The sequence below is a fragment of the Mus caroli genome, chromosome 10 (assembly GCF_900094665.2).
Source record: "Mus caroli chromosome 10, CAROLI_EIJ_v1.1, whole genome shotgun sequence".
Taxonomy (NCBI): domain Eukaryota; kingdom Metazoa; phylum Chordata; class Mammalia; order Rodentia; family Muridae; genus Mus; species Mus caroli.
In genome coordinates this window covers 105,350,132-105,378,012 of record NC_034579.1, presented here as the reverse complement: position 1 = coordinate 105,378,012, position 27,881 = coordinate 105,350,132, and the positions used below count along the sequence as shown (strand labels likewise).

General features: G+C 37.8%; 1 protein-coding gene across 13 annotated transcripts in view; it reads right to left on the bottom strand.

Moving 5' to 3' along the window:
• Positions 1–604: 604 nt before the first annotated feature.
• Kcnc2 (potassium voltage-gated channel subfamily C member 2) overlaps positions 605–27,881 on the bottom strand; it is a 184,882-nt gene continuing 157,605 nt past the window's right edge. For 4 of the 13 annotated variants that reach the window (XM_029482367.1, XM_029482370.1, XM_029482369.1 and 1 more), the window contains exons 3-5: positions 10,374–11,301; positions 8,246–8,410; positions 605–1,714 (exon numbers count right to left, since the gene is read on the bottom strand). In XM_029482367.1, the coding sequence (XP_029338227.1) occupies positions 1,527–1,714; positions 8,246–8,410; positions 10,374–11,301 (1,281 nt within the window). In that variant the 3' untranslated portion in view covers positions 605–1,526. Of the gene's footprint in view, positions 3,751–3,774; positions 4,902–8,245; positions 8,411–9,882; positions 9,987–10,373; positions 11,302–27,881 lie in introns of those variants that run through there. The other 9 variants (XM_029482371.1, XM_021174530.2, XM_029482372.1 and 6 more) reach the window with 7 other exon arrangements.

The following is a 27,881-nucleotide window of genomic DNA, read 5'->3' as shown; positions in this document are numbered from 1 at the left end:
ACTTTTTTTTTCTTTCCTCGTCTCTCCTACCATTGGATGGTGTTATAGAATTGTGTATGGTAAGTTTATTCATATCCCTGCAATATGGCTGGGATGCCAGCTATGTTCGTCATGTGTAGGAAACAGAGATCCAAAGACAGAAGGCATGTTTTAAAGTAGGATTTACACCAAGAGGTTCAGTAAATATTTAAAATGTAGGAAGGACACTTGTGACAAAAATGTAAATGAACAGTTGTGCCACTCAGGTCCTGAACTGCACTGCTAATGAAATTAAAACACAAGTATTCTCCCCCCAATACTGAGGCAAATCAGAAATATAAGTGAAATTTTAGTATTAGTCATAAAATCACCTATGAACATTAAGTATCATAGCAATAAGTAATAGTTATGAGAGAAACTGAGGCAGATAAAGTAAGAAAACATAATGAAATAGAAAACATAAGCTATGTTTCAAAGTTTTGAGTGAATATGAGAGCTTCATTCCCAACTTCTTGGGAATGTGTAAGTGTGTGTAGTGTGTGTGCTGTAGAACCATGAAGCAGAACAATAGCCAAGCCACTGAAATTGAAACACACAAAGAAATGAAGCCAGAGAATGGTGTGAATCATTTAATCAGATAGGATTCAAGTCTATCCCCAGATCAGTTGACTTTTATTCTTCATTTCAGTTAGTAACATGTCCATTGGCTTATCACGAAGGTTAGGCATGCACCTTGAGATGGTCACAAAAGGTACACGATACAGGGGGGTTATAGTTAGGCTATATAGTATATTCAGAATCCCAGGGGAACTATTAGATTCTGGAAATATTGATTAAGCAAGATGGAAAACTCTTATACAGTTTCAACTACAGCAGTGATAAGACAAATGCACGCTTCGTTAGCCACAAAGCTCACAAAAAAAAGTAATTGGTTGAAGAATATCTCTTTTATGCAAAATAGACATTTAAGGATATAATTTGATAATATTCTACTATATACTGACATTTTCCTTAATCATTTAATAAAAAAATATTCTCATTGACAGAATTTATAGTTTTTAATATTTATAATTGAGGTAACAAGGACAAAAGACTTAAAACTATGAACACTGTTGATGACTTTCTTCTAGATAGTAACAGCCTTCCAGAACTAAATGAACACGTGACCAAGAAATGATTAGATTTCTATGTAGACTCTAGAAGTTTACAACACAGTCGACACGCTGATCTATAAGCGGTTCGCAAGAAAATGAGGCAATCAGTGTTTGGAGATCCAACACGTAATGTACAAATTAGAGAAAAGAAAACAGACCTATACTACATCGGATTCACTGCCCTCTGTAATTCACTCCAAAACCACCGTGAGCCTGAGAGGAGCCATTCAGAGCCTTGCGGGCATTCCTTGAAGCCCCACTGACGCTGACCATGAATGTGGCTCTCTATGAGATGGTGAGAGGGGGCGGGTCCATGCACACGGTTGGTATTTACAGTTGTTCCGTGGACTCAGGTCTGTCGACAAGCAGAATATTCCCATGGCGAGCACCATCTCAGTTCCAGCCACCTTCTCTTTTATAAGCTTTAAATGCCTCATAAGATGCGGGACCTCTTCTGGAAACAAACCGGTCACATCGGGTTACTTTCGGTAGCAGAAGTTTTCCGGTACAATCCTTGGAATGGCTAAATCTCAATGTCCTTTTTTCAGCGGTCAAAAATCCATGATAAATTCTGTACAACACTGCAGTCAATAACAGCAGCACCAGACAGCATGTTAATTCCTTACTGTAAATCTCTGAGTACTCACAGCATTCTACGAATGGTGTTACCAAAAGAATCGCGGTGTCTCTAAATCTTGAGTATTTACGTCTGGGTAAATGCATTGCTGTACAAGATCTCTTGACATGCAGCTCATGCTCTAGGGCTTGGGAATGGAGACTAACACACGTCTCTATCCAATAACACAAGTGACAATTGCCTTTCTATCAAAAATAAACATGAGAATCAGGAATTCATCAACACGCTTAAGGATCAATTCATTGAAAGTTAAAGTCTAGGCTGAGATTATATTATGGCATTTTCCTTCCCTCGCATACCCAAAATATCAGATACACTATTGCTACAGCATTTGGTAGGGATGTGTAAACAGACTATCTTCTCTCCAGATTGAAAATAAATAAATAAATAAATAAAAAAGACTCCCTAGGGGTGGTTCCTGGAACGTACTGGTGAATGCTGATTGCTAGGCAGTAGAAACCAGCACTGCCGTAGGGAACAGAGAACTATGGTGAATTGCTGCTTCGGTCCTGCTCATGGAAAAAAATATTCACAGTGCCTATTAATCTAGGTAGTCTACACAGCATCATTAGTTTTGCATACAAGAAGACATGGGCAGGAGGTAGGGAGTTCAAAGAGACAATCAGGGCATGTCTACCCTCTACAGAGACAGATAGCATATAGAGTTAAGACAGGGAGCTAAGACAGACAGATGGAGACAACACACGGGACGAAGCACCTGATTAAACACAGCCTGAAAATTCTGGTTAGTCCTTTGATGCTAATCTTAAGGCTAGTCAAAAAAGCCTCCGGTGAACACCAGTAACTTTTAATGTTCACACAAAATAATAAATAAAAAATAAAGAGGCACGAAAAAAAAAAAGACAAAAGCTTTGGGTAATATTTGGCCCTCTACCTCTAAAAATAATGACAAATTCTAGGACTTAAAGGGGGGAAATGGCTCTAGTACCAAGCAGCGATTCTTGGCTAAACAATGCAAGCCTGGTTAGCTGTTACCTTTCTTTCATGTTTTGTGCCTTCCCCAAGTCATTAAGTAAGAGATCTGGCCTCGGCTTGCGTGTAACCAGTAATGACAACCTCTTTGCAGTTATCTGTGTGTACAAACAACCAAAAACATTCAGAACACCAATACAGCATTTGTTTGTTTGTTTTTTATATAAAAAAAAGAAAGAAAAAGAGATCAGTCAAAATATTAAGGTATTTAAAGTAAATACTTCTATCAAAGAAGGGGCAGGGGATAGCAAGGAGAAAGGCACCCCTCCCTGCCCCACAATTCATCATGCAGAACAGGCTCCCAGCGATTTCACATTTGCAGGATGGTTTGAAGCAAGTACATGTGTCCCGAGCCATCCAGTCCCAGGACCCTACAACATTGTATTCAGGTGATGCAGACAAGATGGTCCATGCCAATGAACTGACCAAAGTCATGTTCTATGTGATCTAGATAGGATCCCAGACATCTTCAGAATGGTTTGGAGTCACAAGAAATGAAGGTCCAGAAAGGTGGCTGGCATTTAGAAGCACACTATTAAAGTATATCTCCCTGAAGATATGGCTTATGCATTAGTGCACTGGCCGATATCTGACACTATTGGTCACTGTATTGCGAAAGGAAACTGGGACAATTTGTCTTGAGTAGTAGCACTACTTTAGATCATCTTTAAAGCCAGGATAAGATGTTTTAGCTACTCGAGTAGCATTTCTGACTTCAAATAGTAATATCATGCAGGAGCTACACTGTTATTAATGGAGCCTGGAGAAACGCTACAGTTAATTGTTTCCATTACAGGGTAAACAGTAGTTGGTGGTATTGATAAAATTTAGCCGATTGATGCAGTTTGGTTTACAAGATAGATGGGATGGGAGACCGAGAGCGCCTCAGAGGACACGGAGAGTTGTAGGGGGACGTTACTGGAGAGAGTCTCAGAGCATTGCCTGCCAAGCCCGCTATGTTGTTTAAGCTTCGGGATTTTTCATATCCTTTTATGAAAAAATGCATAGACATCAGTTGAGTTCAACCAGAAAATAGAAAGAGACAAACAGTACAGTGCAGGGTAACCCCAAGTGCTATTTTTCAGCTAAAACCATTTGTAAAGAAATCAATATTGACACAATTCATACATCTAAAAACTGAAGCTCACTTTATTTCGTATTCTGAAAAAAATTAAACCAGCTATCCCAAATTATAGCTATAATATTTCAAAATATATTTATGCTTGATTATAAATAGTAGTGATGTCATTTTGACATAGAGGCTATAAGAACTTTTAAACATTAGGCAAAATAAAAACAAACAAAAAAAACCAAACAAAACCCTTAAATATTTTTATAGACTCAACACTTTTAAATTTCAGGACATGTTTCTAAAAATTAAAAATATATGAGATATATTCCTTTTCATTTTAGTATAGTTAACTGACAAAGCATGCTTAACCTGAGGTGCACACTTACTCCCAACACATGTATTTTTTAAGGTTTACTGGTTTAAAAAGAGTGATTCATATAATAATGGCATTTGGTGCCATTATCCAGGTGATACAGGATGGAAAGTGCATTGTTGATCCCTTAGGTAGTAAAAAAAAAATAAATTAATTAAATAAAAAGGAAGCAAATGAAATGTAAACTGAGTCATAATTTTAGTGAAATAGATCTGAATTTGATGTAAGCAGATGACTTCATCTCTGAGGCAAATTCTGTTTTAACCAAAAATTCTCGACCTAGTCTATTGTTGGGGATAGCCATGTACTTAGACCTTAAACAGCTTCTCAGGAACATGAGCTGGCTTGCTTTCCCTAATCACTTCAGCCAGGAACCCCATCCTGTGACCTCTGGAGGCAGTCATGTATTGTAGCATTTTCAGCAGAATGTTAGAGGCAGTAGAATGAGCTGGGGGTGCTTCTCATACAAAATGTGACGTGACGTGGAGAGCAAGACACGAGAATGAAAATGGAATCCTATCACACAGCTTTGGAAATAAACGATTTTGGTAGTTCCACTGAACAGTTAGAGGGTGGGAAATGAACTTCCTGTTGGACACCCAAAATTGAGTAAGTGCGCACAATTCCAATGAGCTTCTGGTCTTGTGTCTCCTTTAGTCTGTGCAGTACTCTCCATGGGCTCTAGTGTGCTTGCTGATTGTGGGATGAAGAGAAAAGAAAGTCCTTTGTAACCGCCTCTACTTTTTATTGGGACCGAAGTAATTTTTATATTTATCTGACATAGGAGAGGCCAAGACAGTTATACATAAAGACAGACTCCATAGCAACTTTAGAACAGGCTAAAACTGGGAGAAACAGGACAGAAGAGTAAGGACCCCCTGCCCACATGCACACACATTAACTTCCAGTAGACTTAGTGCCTTCTAAATAATTTTGTAAATAGACATTTCACCATCTATTAATTATAATTGGGGTTTGGGGGATGGATTTTATGTTGGATAAAGATTTACCTGCCTCTGTTCAGTTAGTGTCCTTTATTATAAAACACGGGAGAGGGTAGGCTTTCATTCCATTCTGATAGATGATGAGATGGTTAATGGAAGGATGCCTTCATTTATTTTAATTGGAAGTAATTTCTCCTTACATGGAAACCATGTACATGGTCACTCCATTCTCTCTGCTCTTCTGTAAGTTGGCTGAAAGTATAACTTTTGAAAATTACAGAGAAAATGATTTTCCTACACAGTTGAAGTTGATATTGTGACCTAAAAAATGTAAACTAGATTAGCAAACACTAACAGATGCCAGTTTCTGGTATGTGAATGAATTCCAGAGGTAATTTACAGCCTGAGTTCCTTATACAATTCTGAGACATGTAATGATCTGTTAGATAATTTTATTTTAATCACCCAGTGATAGATGAATCCTGATTGCTATTCTAAATTGTTAATTGTTCTTCTAAATTATAGATTTTTTTCAAGTAGTTGTTTCTTATCTTGTTTACAGATCTTTTTAATTTTAATATCAGTAATTTAATATCATTTGAAGAAGCACTCCTCATTTAGCAGCAACTATTTAATTAGTAAAATTATATGTTCTTTATATATTTTAGTTTTACCTATTCCAAATATTTCTAATTAGAAATTATCATACTTTATTTTTTTTGCTTAATAAAGTTTTTCCAGGAGTGGCTGGAAATATCAATGAAGATTTAAATATAAAATGTTCGTTATTCATGAACATAAACAATAGTAAGCCTTCTTAGAACCATGTTCCAAATAATGAACATGCATTTTATTCAGCTTCTAGGGGCATATGCTTATTTGGGAGAATATCAATGCTGCTGCACATGTAGTGTGCGTGTGTTTTATTTTGATGGCATGCTTCTCAAAAGCACTTGTGAGGAAACACAAAAGTAATCTTGGGAGATTACTTTTTAAATGAATCCTTGTGTCCTCTTAATGCATTATGAAATATTATTATGAAATATTCATAATTGTAAGCAAAACAACAAAATAGGAATGCAGTAATATTTTAAAATCATACAGAGAGAATGTTTAGAACATTTAAGTAGAATTAGTAGAAATCAACTTGAAAATTGAACTAAGATCCTCTTGGAAGCAAATGTTTGGATAAATTAAAGAACTCTGTACATTATATAAAGGAAAGGGAAAAGGCAACGGGGAGTTTCTCGTATATGTAACAATAGAAGACAAAAGCCAAAATGGTGAAGTGTATCCAGAAATGATGCCCACATAGAGAGAACATGCAGTTATGGAAGACATAATCAAGAACATGGAAGAGTTGTGGAGGTAAGAAATGATGAAAAATAAAAAGCACGTGGGAGATGCTCAATTTTCAAAAGAAAGCCTCATTAAAAAGTCTACTTTGCATTTATAAAATATAGTTGCATGCATCTTTCCAGGCAGAACAGCACCTTGTTAGCTCCTTTGTTCATAAAGCTCTGCAATTTTAGAGTAAAACTTTTATTGACATTACTGTCTTACACTGTCCAAAGTTTTTCTCAGACATTTTTAACAGTATTATTTGACATGGAGAAAAATGTGCATCAAGATCTTTAAACTCATTACGTTTTTATAAGCACTGCATATAATACTTTGGAGGAAGATGCATAAAAATGAATGTCTATTTAATCACATATACTAATAAGTGTGTGTACACCTATATACATGTATTCGTATACAGACCAATTCTGTTACGATATTTATGTACAAAAAGGGTTTTGAACTACCTAATATATGCACAGATATTTAGCCAAAAATACTATACTATTTTAGCTATTCTCACAAAACACTTAAACTTTCTAGCACATATGTAGATTTTAAAAATAGTAAACAAAGCCTTTCAGAGGACAGAAATACATTTTAGCTCAAGGAACTCAGGTAAATCATGGAAGTGACTGGAATGAAGAATCATTTGAGCTATTTAGTGCTCAGCAAAAAATACAAATAAACAAATAAACAAAATGAAGAGGTTTCTGTCTGCTTCTGTGCCACAAAGACACTGAACCCGAAAACAAGTAAAATATTCGGAAGAAATGAAAGGGAACTGGGGATGAGTTAGGAGATACTTTTTAAGGAGGACATCACATCATAAGACAAACATTTTAAGTTTAAAACGTTAAAGGTATTGGGAAGCCATTTTACATAACAAATACTGACATTGTTTATAGATTACAGTGAAACAAAAGATCAAAGTTTCTGTTCAGAGTAGAAAATTATAGTAAAAAAAAAAAAATCATCATAGATCCTTACCTGTCCTGACACAGTCTTTAACAATGGCCCTTTTCAAGCCACATTTAATTTCATCAACAAATATTTATTATCTCCTACATTAGATACTGTTTACTGTCTGCTGAAAAAATATTAATGGATTTTAAATTATTTCACTGGGCCTAAGGGAAAAATTATGTATTTTAAATCACATATATGACCTTTCAAGTGATTAAAAAGAATGCACATGACAGAGCAGAGTATGTTGTTCTTTGAGAAAGTCAGGGAAGTTGTTGGTATCAACTGCCAGGGCATTGGGAAAGTGACTTAAAGACTATTTAGTTCTTTCACTTGGAAGAGAAAAAAAAAAGCCTTATCAATTATTTAATGGCCATCAATTACTTAAAAAACACAATCACCGAGCCATGCAGTGAGTATTGTTTTAATAAAAACAGATAGCTTTTAAAGAGTGCTAAAAGCATCCCACTAAAATAACTAAGGGCTGACTTAATGTTGACTGACTTAAGGATGTTTGCACGTTCTGTTAAAACTCTGCCTACAGACAGAAGGTAAATAAAAAGATGGGGAAAAAGTATGCAGAATAAAGAGTAATGCATTTTATAAATAACAATAATGTAGCCTATGGTGGTGGGTATTGAAAAGTGACTATAATGAGAAGACATGATGGAGAGAATTCAAGAGCGCCACATGCTGCGCTCCCTGGAAAATTATGACCGAGCATTTTGCATCACTCTTACTTAACAGCTAAGTCACTTACTAAGATTTGATTAAATGCATGCGTACCTTTCCTGATTCCTCCATCAGAAGCGCACGTGTAATCACCTGTCGTCAACAGGAAACACGTTTCCCCTCTTCTGTTTTTGTCTCTGGTACTAGAGCGTCTGATAGGGAGCCTTTCTGGAGGTGATAATGGCGGCTCACTTCCTGTACTGTCGTCACCTGATAACACTGGTCACAGGACCACGCCCATTGACAGACAGTGATGGATGAGGAAATGAGACAGGACAGAGAGTTTACAACAGATGCCCGTAGTCCAGTCACTCAATATACACAACACAGTAATCACATCACAGTATTCGCCACAATAAAGAAAAAAATTATGTGAAGTAAGATGGTGTGTTTTAAGAGATGTTCCTTATGAAATTTTGAGTCACTCATTCATTTTTGGAATCAATCTAATGGGTAGTTAGCTTTCTCACAGGTGTTGCGAACTCAAAATAAATGTGATAATTAATTAGACAAAATCTACTATGTAATTTCTTAAGTGTTATTCAGTTACTAGGAGTGGAAACAGTTAAAAATAAGAGTACATTTAATAAAACTCTGTTAAGTAGTCCTGGTTTTGCAACTCTTAAAGAGTTCATTTTTTCCACTAAAAAAATCTTAATCAAACTAATCCTAAACCACAAGAAGAACCATTCCACTTTGAAGACTCAAATTGATCTGGAGCAAAGCATATAGAAGCTCTCCATGTCCTTGAGAGTAGTGTTTATTCTGCTGCTCGCCAAGGGCTCTGTATACCTCCATCACCCTCCACACTAGCTTGGCATTACAAGGTTGACCAGAGCGTGTCCTCTTTGTCCATGCCTTTCTTAAGGACTCTGCTGAAGAACACTAAGAACAATGTAATGAGTAACAATCCGAGCTAAACTCCTCCTTTCAGACAAATATTCTTAACTGCTGTCAGATACATTGTTGATGGAACTTGCAGGTGAGTTTCCAAATGCATAGAAGATGAACAGTGGTTCATCTCCAGCCAGACTTCGCTGAGTTTTTCTGATTGCTTCATAAAATTTTTGAGAAGGTGAAGGGGGGAATCTTGTTTCTAAATAGGTCATGAGAACATCAGCGGTCTATTTTTTCATATATTGGGATGTGAAGTGAATATATAAATGCATTTAAGAATAAAAGAGAAATAGATAAGTAAAACAGATATATACCCTTTACATTTCAAAATAAGCTATTTAAATAAATACTTTGTTCATCTAAAAAATATTATATTTGATTCAGACATAATTAACAAGCAGGGACTCCCTCTGCCTTGACTTGGACTTGGACTTGACCCTAAAGTTGGAACTAATCAGCGATAGGTTACACCTAGCGTACAGGGAGCAGGAATCCAGCAAATGTCAAGTATTAAAATGTTCACTACTCGGTTCTAGAACGGAGAAGAGGCCAAGCACAGTGCAATAAAAAATGATTTCAGGAAAGAAATGCAATTTTGTCACTGGTTAATCATGGAAAATCTCCTGTGCCCTTAACAATGGAGGGTGTTTATTTTCTCTTATTACATGTAACTTTGTATCATGTAAAGTGTTAGGTTGCATTACCCTACTTAATTCTAAACCAATGAAAACTTTGTTCACTAGAATAACACTAGTAATGAGCTTTCTTATTGCAAGGTCTGTCTTCCACATCACCTCATTAGCGCCTATGCCTTTGAGGTGCAAGCATCCGTTCTCCCTCAGTAACTGCTTCTCGTGAACGAGGTCGAGATGCAGAGTGCCGTGTGGCAGAGGTGAAACTGAGGCAAACACACCAAGCCAAATGATATGAAGGTGAACATTTTGAGAACGAAAAATGGAACACGGTCAAGATCATCATCACGTCATGCCGAGAAACAAGGAAACATTGGCACAGAGGCAACAAATGGGCGAAAGAAAAATATTTGCATCATCAGCAAAGGTCATTCCCACCGGTGTCAGAAAACCCCACAGACCTGCTCTGCAGATCCATACGCAGACTGCTACAGTCTTGTTATACAGACAAGCCTCAACAAACACACATTTTATGAGATAAAGCTGTAAATGCATGGATATTTACAGAAAACGAGAGCAGCTACCATTTGCCTATATGAGGCAGTGGTCTATAAAGTATTTTTTAATGGTCCACATTTGCAATCGCACCTTACCTGATCTGTGATGCTCCAGAAGCCGGTTTTCTTTGCCCAGACATGTGTCACTCTGGGTACTGTTGCAAGCCATGTTCAATTCTGTCTTGCAAAATGTAGGTGAGCTTGCCAGAGGGGCAGGAGGGATATGCTTCTTTCTTTTTCTTGGAAGTTTCTGCTTCGCCATTGCCAAGGAGTAGTACATTCCGAAATTGTTGACAATGACAGGCACAGGCATGGCTATTGTCAGCACTCCGGCCAGTGCACACAAGGCCCCCACCAGCATCCCTGACCATGTTTGGGGGTACATATCCCCATAGCCTAAGGTAGTCATGGTCACCACGGCCCACCAGAAACCAATGGGGATGTTTTTGAACTGCGTGTGCTCACTAGCTGAAGGGTCATTGGGCTGAGCCCCTACTCTCTCAGCGTAGTAGATCATCGTAGCGAATATCAAAACTCCCAGCGCCAGGAAGATGATCAGCAACAAAAATTCATTGGTGCTCGCCCGAAGAGTATGTCCGAGCACCCTCAGACCTACGAAATGGCGGGTGAGCTTGAAGATTCTCAGGATCCTCACGAACCTAACCACCCTGAGAAAGCCGAGCACATCTTTGGCCGCTTTGGAGGACAGCCCGCTGAGTCCCACCTCTAGGTAGAAGGGGAGGATGGCCACAAAGTCAATGATGTTCAAGAGATTTTTGATGAATTCAAGTTTATTGGGTGAGAAAACAATACGGACTAAAAATTCAAACGTAAACCACACCACACACACTCCTTCCACGTATGTCAGGGCAGGATCGGTTTCGATTTCGTACTGGAGGACCGGGCTGGTGCCATTGATGACGGGCTCCGTCTTGTTTTTAACAATATTGAAAGCTTCGTGTGTCTCCAGGCAAAAGGTTGTGATGGAAACCAAAATGAAGAACAAAGAAGCAAAAGCAATAAACTGCAGAAAGAAAGAAACAGAAACACAGAGTGACCTGAACCGTCTCATATTTACTTCTGAATCTGAAAGACACTGGTCGCTGTCAAACAAAAGGACAATGGAGTATTTGGGGATACCACTTCAGACGATTCTCAAATGCAAGGAGAGACATGCACGCCAAGATATGCAGGCTGGACATATAAGGTTCTCTGCACACATATACACAAAGCTTTACTCTGTAATATGTAAAAAAAGGAAAAACTTTGAAGAAACCATAACAAATTATTCCAGAACAATTTTTAATGCCAACAGTCTGAAAAGGGAAAACAACATTTTTGACAATAAACTCCAATTCTGACAATTGCTTATGCCCTAGAAACTAAAACAATGTTTATAAGTGCACATATATGGCAGATTATGCCAGTGTAAATTTAGGAGCCAATCAAATGTAACCATCAGTTTTGACTTGTGAATAACATGTTTGGAGGTATCATGAGATATGAACATAAAATGAAAACCTGAAGTGTCCAATGGTACCTGAAGGTAGAGAGACTGCCCAATATAGGAAATCTGGTTTGGGCACAAACCCAAGCAACCCAAACTAAAGGAGAGAAACCGAGTTAGTGAGGAAAATTCAAACACCATTATCTCCCCATGTTTAAGAAAAAGAACTGGAAGATGCTGAAGTAATAAATTATAAAGCTGTTTTTTTTCAAAGCTAAGAATTCCATTTATTTATTCAACAATATTTAAACACACATGCACCTACAAATATAGATAAATCCTAAGAATTCCCAGTTATACAGTTCTGGCTAGAACCACACACTACTGAATTGACTTCATGTCAGTCTGCATAACAACACTAATACTATCTGCATCTTACACTTCTGGAATATCAGGCTGGGAGCATTTCCATTCCTTCTTTATAGACCATAACCTGACAAATTCAGTCAAGGCTTCCCCTAAAGTTATCAAATTCCAAGATGGAGAATACAAATGGTTGAAGCCCCTTCCCTTAGCCTGGGGTCACACACATCTTAATACTACAGATCTGAATATTTGTGTTCAGGTGTTCAAATGAAGGGCACCTCTGTCGTTCATGGCTTCACAGGAGACATTGCTGAGTGGCCCCAAGATCTCTAGTATTCTCTTGCAAATGTCTCAGAAGCCACACTTGCAGAGTGAGCAGGCTCCCCCTTTCATAGATAAACAATGGAATTACTAGGAGAAATAAACCGCATCAAGCAGGAGTGGCTTAGTTGGAAACAATGGGGCTATTTCCAATATCCAAACTGTCCCCTGGTATCTATTTTTCAGGCATGGCTGCCACTGAGAGGTCTGAGCCAGATCTCAAGAATGTGAGCTCATCACAAAAGGACTGATTACCATTGTGGCTATCTGCCTTAGACAACCACCCCAAATTAAGGACTTACCCAAGTAGTGTGAGCAAGGCCAGCATAAGCATTTAGAGAGTGTCACCTCTACAATTTTGACCTGTGTCCCAGACACATCTTCCAAATACTCTTGGTTTAGCCATTTATAATCCAACTGTTGGATTTTTGGTTTTTTTCAGGACCATTTGAGACACTAACTGTCTCCATTTTGCTCTTTCATTTGACGTACAGATGAACACACAGTTCTGTTCAGTCAGTTGAGGTAAGACTTAACATTGATACAACTTTGTGTACACTAAAAGGTGGTGTGCTGTAGTTACCTGTGATCGGTAACTGATTTGGAACTGCAACCTAATTTTATCTCATGATTTGAAAGCTATATTTGTTTCTCTTTAAATGTGAAAACTTTTATCATTAGAGCTCTGCACATATGGCCCTACCCTTCTTCCCACCCACAGTCCCCACAAGGCCACTCTGTCTCCAGCATTTCGGATTGGGCATAATATTTTAGCATGATAAAAACCGATGGTCAGCAGTTAAGCTGTAGTTTGATGTTCTGTTTAAAATGATTTTCAGCAATCACTTCTTTCAGTTGACTCAGCAGTCTAAAATGGCACCGTATGTAACAGCTTCCTCTTTCAGACAGTCCTAGCATGCCTGTGACAACCAAAGAACAAAAACAATACTGTAATATGCACTAACATTTGTCAAAGAAAAATACAAAAACAAAACCTGGAACTTTTATGACTGGACCTTTCTCTATTACACAGAATGCATGCACACAGCACATTAGATGCTTCTCTTTGCCAGGATTCAGGTCAAGCTTTTAATTTAATAGCAGTTAATGAAACATAATCCACTGAGATATTACAGTGTGTGGAGGATGCAGATGTAAGATTCATTCATCGCATAAAAGGTCTATAATTATACTTGTCACAACTTCAGTAAAGAAATAATATATGACATTTTGAAAGGAAAAAAAATGCAGACGATATTTGGGATGAAGGGTCATCGAGACCTTTGTCCACAGACTGAAATAAGGGGTGAGCAGAAGTCAACTGCATAGAAAGGGAAGAGTTTTAAAAGCATATATCAACAAGCTTTGAAGGAACCCTTCTGTGGCTCTTTTTGTTTTGAGAAAGGGTATCACCTAGCTCAGGCTAGCCTTGAATTCTCTTTGTAGGTGAGGATGAATGCAAACCCCAGGGTCTCCAGCCTCCATCCCATAAATGCTGGGATTAGGAGCCTGCATCACCAAGCCTGGTGTAGTTTTTCCAGATCTGCCTGTAGTGCACAGATTGTTATTTATAAATCCCATCCAGGACTCTGCCTTCATACAGGTTAATTGATTTCTCTAAGTAAATGTGATTAAGCAGAAATATCACCTGGATTTTGAAATAAGACCACATGGTGACTCTAGACCAGTGGCTCTCAAGCTTCCTAGTGCTGCGGCCCTTTAATAGAGTTCCTCATGTTGTGATGTACCCCAAACAAAAATTTATTTTTGTTGCTCCATTATAACTGTAATTGTGCTACTGTTATGAATCATAATGTAAACCTGTGTTTTCCAGTGGTCTTTGGAGACCCCTATGAAAGGGTTGTTTGACACCCTCCCCAAGAGGATCATGACCCACAGGTTAAGAACTCTGCCTTTAGAGGCATTCAATTACTGATAGTGCTACTTTAGGCTTGCTATTTCATGTAACTCCTTTGTGTGAAACTACCATACTAACTTGAGACAATACGCAAATAGACATTAAAGTCATTTCCTAAGTTTAAAGCATCATATGAGTGTTAAACTCACCAAATAGATATATTTAGTAAATTCCCTAAAATACAATTATCTCAAAATGCTCAGTTAGAATCCTGTGTTTATGCACATTGAAGCAGTTGTATTTGAGAACATTAGTCACTCTGTTCCTAGAAAAGGATGGAACAAAGGGTCATTCGACAAATTATACCTGATGAGTGTACAAAGGTATGAATTCCTTACTCCTTACCACCATAAGATATCAGATTTTCATATGCAAGGAGAGAAGAAAGTCTCTATTTAACAATCTCCCTAGATAATTAATATGCATATTAAAATTGGAAACCAATTTCTTGTGTGTTATTCAGGAAATTGATAAATCATCAAATGAGTTGGAAGAGTTTTCAAATGACAAAAATGCATTCGAAGTCTTAAATGAAACTTCCTAAAGGCTTATTAATAAACATTTACAAGATCTACAGGAGCATACCTAGCTGCTGATATAATTCTGGATCCTTCAAAAATCGCCATGAGCAAATATACCATCTGAATAATCTATAAATGCAAACATATTTAAGACAAAGTGTTGGAGACCAACAGGTGTTTTGCAAAGCATTTGCTGCATGTATCTTTCAATAATTTTTGTTTTTTGTTTTTTGTTTGTTTGTTTGTTTGGCTGGTTTTTTGAGACAGGGTTTCTCTGTATAGCTCTGGCTGTCCTGGAACTCACTTTGTAGACCAGGCTGGCCTCGAACTCAGAAATCCACCTGCCTCTGCCTCCCGAGTGCTGGGATTAAAGGCACACGCCATTACGCCCGGCTCTTTCAATAATTTTTGTCACCATTCTTTAAAGAACTGTAGCAAGGGAAGTGGAGAGATGTATCAGCAGTTAAGAGTGCTGGGTGTTCTTCTAGAAGACCTTGGTTCGATTCCCAGCACCTCCACTGCAGTGCACAATGTATTAAGTGATCTGTCACCCTCTACAGGCTGCTGTGGGCACTGCATGCAAGAGGTGCCCAAGCATATGCTTCCAAAACACATGAAATAAATGTAAAGAGTAAAAGAAATTAAAGAATTATAATAGGAACTTAGAAGCTGCTTCTGCCAAAAGGACTGAATCTTCACTTGGGAATCTGCAGATGCCCAATGACTAACTAAAAAGAAAATGAAAGTTTTAGCATCTCTGCCTTCACACTGCAACTGTCTCTTTCCATGTGAGTCATTCTTCTTTGCAGTCACCTTGGGTCCCAGGAACAACAGGTTTGGCCTATAAAATTCCTGTGATGAGTTGAAATCCCTTCCTAGGCTGCATCAACTTTCTTTCCCCTAATAAGATCTACATGACAAATCCTTAGATGGTAATGATCAGCCTGATCATGGCTGGACCAAGATTTCTTGACCCCTTACTCTTGTTTTGTCATTAAAGCTCATTAAGACCATGCAGAACTTTTTCTTCATCTCTCCAATTGTCTTCCTGTTTAAAAACCGTTCCTGGTTTTCACAGATTCTTTTACCATTTCGTTTCTGTGAGAGTGCTTCTATTGGGGTCCTCAGACTTGACTCTTGGCCCTAGTACTCGACAACTGGACCACAGTATGATTTTGTGTTTTGTTTTGTTTTTTTAATGCTATATCATAGCTATGTGTAGTTTTCCATTTTAAGTATGATATGAATCTGTTGGAGTGTGGAATCACTAACACTTTAAAACAATGACTCCTGATGCTATTATACTATACGTATAGGTCAAGTGCCTCTGATGCAGAGACCCCCAGCCAAACATTATGCAGAGAAGGAGAGTCTGATTTGGATACTTGAATTGGATACTTCCATCTGATACCTTCCCTCAGAGATGGGGGAATCCCCAAAGACATGAGAAAAGGAGAGACACTGTGGAAGTCAGAGGGAACGGAGGACACCAGGAGAACATGACCCACTAAATCAGCTAAGCTGGGATCACATAGACTCAGAGGCTAAAGCAGCAAGCTTGGGGCTTTTATGGGTCTGAGCCAGGTTCTCTGCATATAAGTCATGGTTATTAGTTTGGTGTTTCTGTGGGACTCCTAACAGTAGGAGTAGGTATTTCTCTTACTCTTGCCTACTCTTGCAACACCTTTCCTTCTATTGGGTTGCCCTGTCTAGCCTCAACAGGAGGGCATTTGCCTCTCTTAGTGTACCTTGTTTTGTCTTATTTGGATGTCATCTCTTGGAGGGGTGCTCTTTTCTGAAGAGGAAATAGAGGAGGAGTGGGTCTGGGGGAAAGGGGGAAGTTATCAGAGCTAGGAAGAATGGAGAGAGAGGAAACTGGTTGGAATCAATTGTACAAGACAATCTATTTTAAATAAAAGGTAAAGTCAAAATAAATAAACTTTAGCACTTTAAGAAAGAGACATCTATTTCAAAAGTAGATCATTGTTATTTGTACATAAAATCAGACGATAAACAAGTTTTAATCATTGAAAAATTAAAGACTTGAGGCATCAAAGAGAAGTGTGCTGAAGGCCATGGGAGGAGTTTGAGGTTGGCTTCTGTCTGCTTGAGGCCTGAGAATTTTGGTAGAAGTTGAAGTTTGGGAAGAGGGAGACAGCATCATTTCTAAGGAGGAACAAGAGCTGATAATGTGAGTCCAACAACAACAAAGGCCTGCACAGGCTTACCAGCAGAACTGTGGACAAGCAATGCCACTTTATCTCTTACAACTCCCACTGCTTTAAATCATGAAGGCATCTGGCCAAGTGAAGACAAAATGGGAGAGGGGATTGTTCATTAGACAGAACATGCAGAGAGGTTCAAACACAGGGAAGAGACCTAAGAGTGAAAAGTCATAAGAAGTTTGACATCAGTGAAAATCTTTGGAGATTTCAAATGAGTACACTGTCTGTGGTCGAAGAAGAGAAGCTTGGTATATTAGGAATTCGTTTACATATCAAACGAATGGGTGATACTAGAAGCTTTGAAGGTTGGAATAACCCAGAGGCAAACATTGAATTCATTAGTAACAACTTGAAGTGATTTATCTGAACTTCGCTCTAAGCTCCTCCAGTACAGAAAACATCTTCTTTTCTGGCTCACTGAATAGAGCTGAAATGGTCAAATGTGAAGTTAGAATGAGTATTAAGAAAAACAAATTAAAAGGAAAGAAATGTGGGAGGAGATGGTTTGTTTTTCTCCTTCACTGAGCTGGGCAGCCATTATGAACTGGAATTATGTCATATTCATTTTTTAATTTCCTCCTCCTCCTGGAACAGTCAGTGGTAGATGGTCAGTAGAGATGAAAGTGGGGATGGAAGGCTTAGTGAAAGAATAAATAAATGAGAAAAATAAGATATGATTATATTTCTTTGGGGATTGACATGTTAATTTAAAAGAACTTACAGAAAACAAACAATAATATAATTGAAGGAAACTGTCAAATTTATAACACAATCCAAACAGGTCCACTTTTTAAGGTGTTGCCAACAGTAACTTCCATCCATCCTGTCACTATAGTATGTCTGAGGGAGGAATCAGGAGGTATCGCACTGCCAGGAGGTATCGCATTGCCATTTTTTCATGCTTTTCCATTATGATAACTCCACAGACTCCCAAGGCACTAAATGAAAATAAAATTCAACAAGCTAAATAATTAAAGTGTTAGAAAGCTTTCAGACAAGGTGTGTCATGCGGAGTGAATTCATAGAACTGGTTCATAATTGCAGGAAGATTCAGAATGGAAAGATTCCTTTTAAATCTTGAGTGGTGAAGTCTAATGGATACAGTCTTGCCTTCTTCGAATCTAGTGTCGTGGTGAGCTGCAGAAAATGGACAGTACTTCTTCTTGTAGTATTAGTTCCATGGTGAGCAAGTCCTCATCAGGGATTATATCAAATTATGTCAACATAAACATTAAAATATTTATATATCTAGATACATGCATACAGGTAGATAGATAGATAGATAGATAGATGATAGAATAAATATCCATATATATATATTAGATATATATGCATAAATATACACATTTAGAATGAGATTGTTGAAAAAAAAGTCTATTCTTATTTTCATTTTCTATTTCCCATCAGTATCAAGAAATTGGGTTCTATAGGTTTCTCACAATATCAATCTCTCAAAGTTTTCAAATTGACTGTTTCTTTTCTGTACTCCTGTAACTTATGATTAGTGACATGGTTATTTCACTTTAAAAAATTTTTTTTCGCTTAAATACAGCTTGCTCCAAGGAATGGGATGAGGTCACATTCTGACCTCATCTGGCCAAAAGCATGGAGATGGTGTTCAGTTCCAGGTTCTGCCACAATAAAACAATAGACTTTTAAATACGTTAGTGTAGTGCACCAGGGTTTCAGTAGCCCCAAAGCAGAATCTCCCACTTTATTCTCCTAATAATTAATGATCACAAAGCTTGGCCAATAATATAAACCTTAAAGGTGGAACTTGTTATGAAGAAAATAAAGTCAACTTTAATAAGTTAATCAAGCAAGGTAACGCTGGAAAGGTGACATCGTTGGGGCGGGAGGGGGGCGGTTCTGTTACTTTCCCATTTGCTAACTTCGAGGGAAATGAACCCACTTTTAATTTACAATCTAAAGGGTGTTAACAGTTTTCAAATTTAGAATGCCACATTCATGTTATCTTCTTGTTGCTTTTCTTTCTTAAACAAATGAGGGATTAGGTGCTAATGGAGCCCAGATACAGTCTTTTCACTTGAATCCTGCTTTGCTAGACGTTCATATTAAAGTACAGGAAGAATGAATTAGAGTGATGTGCAGTTAGATAACATTTGTATTCTATAAAATTCATAGGTGCATGAGTTCATCTCATGTCCATAATATAACATTCAATAATGGCATAAACTAGTGTGTATTGAAATGAAATAGCACCAAATAATCGTGTTAAAATAAAAATAAATTGCACAATAATATATAGTCTAATTCTATTTCTTAAGGTAAACCTAAGGAAATAAATGAACAGAAATATGACATTTCAGTAGCAGTTATATAAGGCAGTAGTATATAAGGGTTTCAGTATATGGTATCTGAACAAACTGACTACAGAATTAGGCTAAAGACTCTTAAAACACTTGTCTTTTATAAAGTCAAACAAGAAATATATTTGAAAAAAATAAGACAATGCTATTCTGTTCAGATTATTTTCACTCTTCCAGAATTAGATTTCTTTTGAAGAGCTTTATTTATTGGCCATGTTTACTTACATCTCTGGGTAATTTCTAGTCAAGGAAAACCCCTGTTTTCCAGACCTCTCATAAATCAGTAAGAGAACTGACTGTGCTGACTCACAGAGTCTCCAGGTCACATGCAGCACAGATGTCATCCGTATTAGATCAAAAACAGTATGGACTTAGTATGCCAAGAACACTTCGCAGACATGAAAGATGTGGGCTCTCATCTCAGGAATTCAAAGACTCCCAAGAATTCTGAATAAATAACAGCTAGGTCCACTGCTCAAATACTGTGGTTTATTGAAACAAATTGATCTCATTTATTTCTGTGAGTCCAGCACCATTCTATGTACCAAGAGTAGCTAAAAATATCAATTCCCAGGTGATACATTTTACAATTCACAATCTATATTTTCAAATCAATAGCACACTTTAACACTCTTTACTGTTAGTTAGGTCCCTGACAAAACAGGTGCTTACACATTTTCATATTGAGATTCTGATAAACGTGAAATATATTGTTTAAAAGTCTGCTTTTTCAACACATATTCTTTTTGTGTTGAATAACCTTTGTCCAATTAGCCAAAAAGGCACAACGACTCATTTTCTTTTCTCAATGCCACTGACCATTGAATCCCTGAATCCTGAAAAACTCTAAAGACCGTAGCATCATGATCCCTTTTTCTCCATTCCTGGAGCCAAGGACCTAGCTTTGACTTTTTCTTTATTTCACTTTTCTTCATTACTTGGAACAATGGCTCCTTTAAAGAAACAATGTGATTCTGTCCATCTGTTCAAAATAGTTTAACAGCTCCTAATTGCTTACTAACACATACCATTCTTAACTCATTATTCAAAATACATCTTCATGTAGACCTTCTTAATCTGCATTCCCCACTGATTAATATTACCATCTCTGTGAGGTACCTGTCATGTGCATAACTTCCTTTTCCTTTGAAATACAGCTGTTTGCTTTGCATAGACAGCTAAGAACTACAGGATGCTTAAGATTCAACTCAGAAGTAAATCATGAGGTCATTAAATTATCCCTGAGCAGAGGCACAAGCGAGCTCCTTTTGTCAGTTCTTCAATCATCTATCTACGGTAACACTCACATATTCTTTTTTTCCTTTACAACATAGATGCTTTTTTAGAGTAATTTTAATCCACATTTTATGCTGATTTGCATTGAGGCTAGTACGGAGTGAGAAATGTTGCTCAAGGCTGTGGTCCTGTCAAACACAAAACCACATTCACTCTTGCTTCCCTTGCTCTCCCCACACCTAGCCACTTTTTCCAGATAGATTTTTTTTTAAAGAAAGCTCATGAAGGATAGAACAGAGCAAATAAGAAGGGAGGTTGATGTTCCCAACGCAAGGCAATGCTAGGGATGGGAAGGGGAGTGAACATCTAAAGTCCCAAGGGAAGAAGCAACAATCTCACATCATGTAGAGTCCAGACAGAGATTTAAAGAGGCTCACTAAATGAGGCAACTTACTAGTGGTTTCTATGAAAAGATTTCTTAATTAAAATAAAATGTGAATTTCAAGGGCTTAAAAATCTACTTGGTACTAAGAAGTGTAAGTGGTAGGTACCTGAATACACACATTCATTACTGTACACACAACCAAACCTGGAGATCACCACACACAGGCATTACAGTGCACACCATCATACATAGCAAAGAGCATCACACGGAGGGATTACTGTGCACACAACTGTACAGACACTATCACAAGTTCTTGTAGCATTTCATTTTTTGTTCTTCCCTAAAAATAAACATGTTAATGCTAGCTTAAAAGCTACACAGATGATGCCAGTATCTGATCACATGTCTTCAGGTTTAATTATTTAGGGAATAATCTGATGTTTCTGGATGCCAAATACTTCTACATACTGGTTAGAATTGTCTAAACAATAGTCTTTGTAATGTAACCTACCACACAGCCGTAGTACCTATCTGTTAGTGCTAGTGACCAATTTCCTCAAAAATCCTGCCCTTTGTTGGAGTAAGGGCATGAGGAAAGTAAGAAATTCAGGCAAAGGCAAGCAGTAAGGAGAATGCAAAAGTAAAAAATAAGCTAGCAGTAACTTTAAGCTGTCAGTGGAAGTGCTACCATAAAGAAGAGTAATACTAAATACCAAGATGCATTTTTTAATTATAAAAATAATACTGAAAACAATATCAACAGACAGAACTTGATGAGTACATCTATCTGAAGAGTAACGTTTATTTTCATTAAATTTTGAGGACAAATCGCATAACGAAATATATTAATCTCGTTTTCCAGACAACCAAGCTGAGGCTTGGACAGCAGAATAAAGCTACCTTCCTTATATCCTATATTCTAACTCTAAGCATGCCTTTCAAGCAATAATTTTCAGCTCTAATGAACAGAAAGCCTTAGAACACAACTGCTAGAATATCACCTGTAAATAGTGTTTTCTTCAAAGACACTGAAATTAAACTTTGGTTACTGATAACAAGGGTAATAAAACCCAAAGGAAGAAAGCCTCAAGGGTTTCTTTCTCTTTGACTTGTAGGTTCCTCAAAGGTATAATTCTTATAAAGGTATAATGACTAAAGACTTTTTCCCATACAGGAAGCAAAGTAAGGAAACAAGCATGCAGGGCACAAAAGGCACTAAAGGCCAGAAAACCTGGCAACCTCTGAACCGACAACTGAGAGCCAGTTTACGCCTTCCCTTTGTACTTCCTTTCTAACCTCTATGCTCTTTCTGGTGGAAGAAGTGATGTTTTCATAGATTATTTAGCTTCATTCAGAGCTTTTGGAGCAAGGTTTACAGGACTTGCCCTTGATACAGAGATAACAGAAGGAAAAGTATTGAATATTTAATAAAGCTAGAAAATACTACATTTAATATTCTCTTGAGTTTGCACAGAGCTGACTCTCAAGGAGAACCAGAGTGTCTCTTTCCACACATAGCCTCTCAAATATAGAGTCAGCGAACTGTTCTCTAAAATGACACTCACAATGTGAATGGCGGCGGTCTTAAAACCCAAGAGTTTCTTTTAAAAAGAGGTGTTGAAGGTTCTTGGCTAACCGGAGAGCAAATGACTGTGAACTGCCTATGCTTTAGGGTTTTCTGCACATCTCTTTTTCAAAAAATAAAAACAAAACAAACAAAACAAAACAAACAAAAAGCATTCATTTCTTTCCTTTTCAAATTTCAGCCTTGTGTGTGTGTGTGTGTGTGTGTGTGTGTGTGTGTGTGTGTGTGTGTGTGTGTGTGTGAGTGTGAGACAACGGCCAGAATCTTACACAAGCTTGGTGTCTTATGATTTTGCTATTGTCACTCCTATTAGCCTTTGTTTAGATTAAAGGTAAATTTTTGGAACACCAAGCCAGTCAGTCATGCAAGCTATTCAATAATTTACCTCATATCCGACATGCCTTACTGGTTTTGCTTTTACAAACGTAAATATTTATTTAAAAGCAGTAAACCCTTGAAAAGATTATGACTGAATAAAATAATCCTTATTCCTAAAGATCAGGTTCCAGTCATTCACGGAATGTTTAAAAAAAAATTCATGTTGACTGTGTTTCTTTTCTATTCAGAACATTCCTGGTTTTCTTTTTTATTTGGGGTAAAAGTGTTTTGAGACAGGATTTTGCTAAGAAGTCTAGACTGGTCTCAAGGATATGCGTTGTCCTTGTGCCTCACTCCCAAGTCGGGACATCACAACATCTGCCACCCTTGAATTGTAAATATCACCATAGGTCATGCAAACGTCTGTGCGTCAATAAATATTTATTGTCCAGCAAGTAAGTAAAGGTTCTCAGCTGTGAGGTTCTAGAAAGACCAAGATGAATCCCCAAGTGCGAGAAGCGGGTGGTCTGTTTCGGAGTGGGGGGAGAGAAGACAAGGAAATGCCTTAAAATGTGTTGGTAAAATAAGTTCATTGAAGACAGAAGAAATCATCAGAGTATCCCAGTCCGCACTCACGTTTCCACTTACAAAGCACCTAGCATTGGTTCTGCTTATCCACTGAGGTATTTCCGCCAGAGGACAAATGGAAGTCTTTTACATTCACACTCTCCAGATCAGGAAGTAAGTGGCTAGAGTTTCACATTCTTTAAGAGTTTCACTGTGATTTCCCAGATACTGTGTTCAGACATTTTTTTTCCTCATTGAATTTTTTGGGCTCTTTTTCCTGTTTTGTGGTGATCTGAATGAAAATGGCCTCCACAGCCCCAGGGGGAGGGGCACTATTAGGAAGTGTGGGCTTTGTTGAAGTAGGTAAGGCCTGGTTGGAGGAAGTGTTGTCAGTGGAGGTGGGCTTTGAGGTTTCAAATGATCAAGCCAGCCCAGTATCACTTTCTCTTCTTGTTGTTACCTGAGGATCCAAACCAAGAACTCTCAGCTACATTTCCAGCACCATGTCTGCCTGCCTGCTGATGTTTTCCCCCATGATGGTAATAGACTAAACCTCTGAACTGTAAGTCAGCCCCTGTTGTGGACAGCCCTGGGGCTAATTATATTTGATGTTAATTCTGTTCTCCTGTGAGGGGCTGCAAACAAGGAATGAGTCAGCACTCAGATGATTTCCTGTAAACCTGCTCCCCACCTTAATTTATAAAATAAAGGAGAGCTGATGATTGGACAGTAAAAGGGAAGGTGGAGTGGAAGGTGGAGAGAGAGAGAGGAAGGATAAAATGGAAGAGAGAGAGGATGCAGAGGAGGAAGAAGAAGAAAAGCAGAGCAGAAGCACCTGGTCTGGAGAAACCGCAAGTTCTAAGGGGTCTCACAGATGTGGAAGATGGTAGTGTAGTGGTAGATCTGCCCAATCTAGGCACACAGCATGTATTCATATTAATTGTGTTGTGTTTTCATTGCTAGGCCATATTTGGAATGGAGAGATTTACCGCAACAAGCCCCATTTCAATGCTTTCTTTTACAAAAACTGCTGTGGTCATGGCACACACTTTTTGACAAGAGAAGCCCTAACTAACTCAGTTTTGTTTTCTTTGTGGGCTTTTTGAGTTCGTTTGGTTTTATTAAAAATAAATATTGTTTTCATATAATGTACTCTGGTTATGGCTTCCCCTCCCTGAACCTGACCAACCCAGAGGTGGGAAGGAACTGGAAGGAGTTGGCAGAGAGGAAATCAGAATCAGAATATTGTATGAAAAATATCAATTTTCAATAAAAGAGAAAAAAGAAAAGAAGTGGACCTCTAATGAATAATATAAAATAAAATAAACCCCAAACATACAAAATTGAATAGGAAAAAACTCGAACAGAAAGAGAGCAAAAGAAAAAAATCACAAAAAAATACATATAGCCCATAGACACACACATATCTAACACATAGGGGTGTCATAAACGGTCTGTGCTAGAAGGGGTATTCTCTCTCTCATACACACACACACACACACACACACACACACACACACAATACACATGGTAATTAACAACATTTTAAAAATATATCAACTTGACCATATGTAAAACAATTTTAACACTTTAAAAGTATAAGAAAAAAATCAGACTTAGTTTTTTTGTTAACAAAAAGATACATATTTAGAAAAAAGCCAATTTAAAACTTCATGTTCACAGATAAGATATAGTTTAATGGGCACTAAGGTCTTCCTCTCAGAACCTTTGTTCACTTCTTATTACTGGAATTTCATACTCATCTCAGTTGAGTGATGAGAGGGGCTGTCAGACTGTCCTGACTCAGCCCTAATGAGCGGATAACTCTCATCTAGTGGGTGGGCTCCAGTTCGTGACTCAGGTTTTTCAGACATCTATCTCTAGAGGTAATTACAGCTGCCTTGCTGCAGATGTTGATGTGGCTGCTGACCTTGAAGCAGTATCCTCATTCTTTTTTATGACCATTCTTCTTCAGGTTACCTTTACGGGAAAGGGTTCCTGTGGAATATTGGCTTAAAACATGCTACATGTTCTGTCTCATTTATTAACTTGTTCATGTACCCTACCTGTGATGGTTTATATATTCTTGGACCAAGGAGTGGCACCATTTGGAGGTGTGGCCTTGTTGGAATAGGTGTGACATAGTTGGAGTAGGTTGTCACTGTGGGTGTAGACATAAGTTCCTCACCCTAGTTGCCTGGAAATCAGTCTTCCACTAGCAGCCTTTGGATGAGGATGTAGAAGTCTCAGCTCTGCTTATGCCATGCCTGCCTGGATACTGCCATGCTCCCACCTTGATGATAATGGACTGAACCTCTGAACCTGTAAGCCAGCCCCAATTAAATGTTTTTTTTTATAAGACTTGCCTTGGTCATGGTATCAGTTCACAGCAGTAAAACCGTAACTAAGACACTACCCTAATGCTCACCCAGTAGGGTTGGAGGTCTGTGGTCCAAGACAATAAGATCTCACCATAGAACAAAGTAGAAGAAAAACAGAATCTGAAAGAAGCCTAATTGGAAAAGCCTACTGTTAAAAAAAAATAAAGGAGACTGAGGGATTCTTGAATAATTTCAATAAGATAGAGGAAATTGAATTCATAGTCTGACAGTAGGGTCAAATGTTAACTCAAATGAGGATGTTTCAAAATGCTGACCTGAACTTAACAGCAGCCACGAAGTGAAAAATGACCTCTTTTCCAGGAATGGTGACATAGGTAGGGTTGATCAAATATAATCTCAAGGTAAAAGTCGTTTCATTTAGGCAAGAAGTGGCTTAAAAAGATGAGAAAATAAGCTATAATCTGATATATTAATGTGCTTAGGATACAGTTATAGAATATCAGCTTAAACAAAACCAGAGAAATCTTTGTTCTCATGATCCTAAGGTTGTTGCAAGGAGTATTGAGTGGGGAAGCCAACTACTATCTGCTTTCTCGTTGTCTCCTAATTTCAGTGGGTGAGTACTCCATAGTCTCTCCTTCCTGTTATGGACACTAGCATTATTGGATAGACAGTCTCTTCTGTGTGACTTCATTAGTCTTAGTTCTACCAGTAGAGAACCTATCTTCAAATACAGTAGCAATGGATTAGGACTTCAACATCTATATTTTGTAGTGAGATAAAATTTAGTCTGCATTTAGTCTGAGATGGTTATTATTAATGTAAACAGACTTTTGGTACCATGGATTTGAGAAAGAATAAAAGAATACCATGTCTCAGGTTATTCTAGAAAACAAGAAAAGTACCAGAGGGTAAAAGTATGGGAACAGAGAGTGGAAGAGAACTCAGAGTGGACAAGGAGTTAGGATCAGAAGTGGAGTCTCTAGAAATAGTGGAGTGTTTTCATGCAGGTAATAACAAACCACAGGCTAAATTAGTAGAATTAAAACTCTCAGTTGATTTGAATATTATGGGATAGGAAATACAATAAACATTTAGCTTAGGTATTATGCCTTGGCCTTCCCATTCTCACAGCCTTATTTGTCTGTCTCTAGAAGGGCAGTTACTTCACATATAATAATGAGCATTAGTACAGAGACGGGGGATGTGGGCTTGTGGTGGTAACAGACTGGAAATGATGATGGGGCAGTGCCGAACAGGTGAAACAGAAGACAGGAAATGGATTGTCATTTGTGGTCTGCAGACATCGGAAACTCCATTCTTAACTAAGCAGCCATTGGTGGTCTAGCCAATATGAAGTGTTTTGAGATCCTTAGAATTCTTATCCATTGGGCAGCATAGCAAGCCAATGGGCCAAATCTAAAACAAATGCTTTCATATTTTCTAATAGACATGTCTAGGCAAATGAGAATGGGCAGAGAAAATGAGATTGTGGGGCAAGACTGGTCATGTATGCCTGCATTTTCTCAGCTTGCCAACGAGTTCATTTTCACTTCTGATTACTATTTCTTGCCCTCACAAATTACTTCTACTGGTTTGGATTAATTTTAAAATATTAAAATGAAAACTAGGTGATTGTGAAATTCCTCAATATTATACAAATAATTTTTATCAATATGTGGACAAGATGAAAATAGGATGCAAAACTGTCCATCTGGTTTGAAAATGTTACCTGATTTAAAAAACGAGAGAGAAAAATGAAACATGAGAACTGAAGACAATACATATGTGCAACATCTCTACTGAGTTCTATTTTTGAAACATTTTATTATAGCCTCTCTACAGCCATTCCTTTCCTAAATGATTCTGAGACACTGTTTCACAAAGGCTTTTATGCTAATTGGTCTTTATCAACTTGACACAAACCTAGAGATATCTAGGAAAATGGAATCTCAATTAAAAAATGTTTTTCATCAGACTGGCCGGTAGGCCAGTCAGTGGGAGCATTTTCTTGCTTAATAATTGATGAAGGAAAGTGTAACT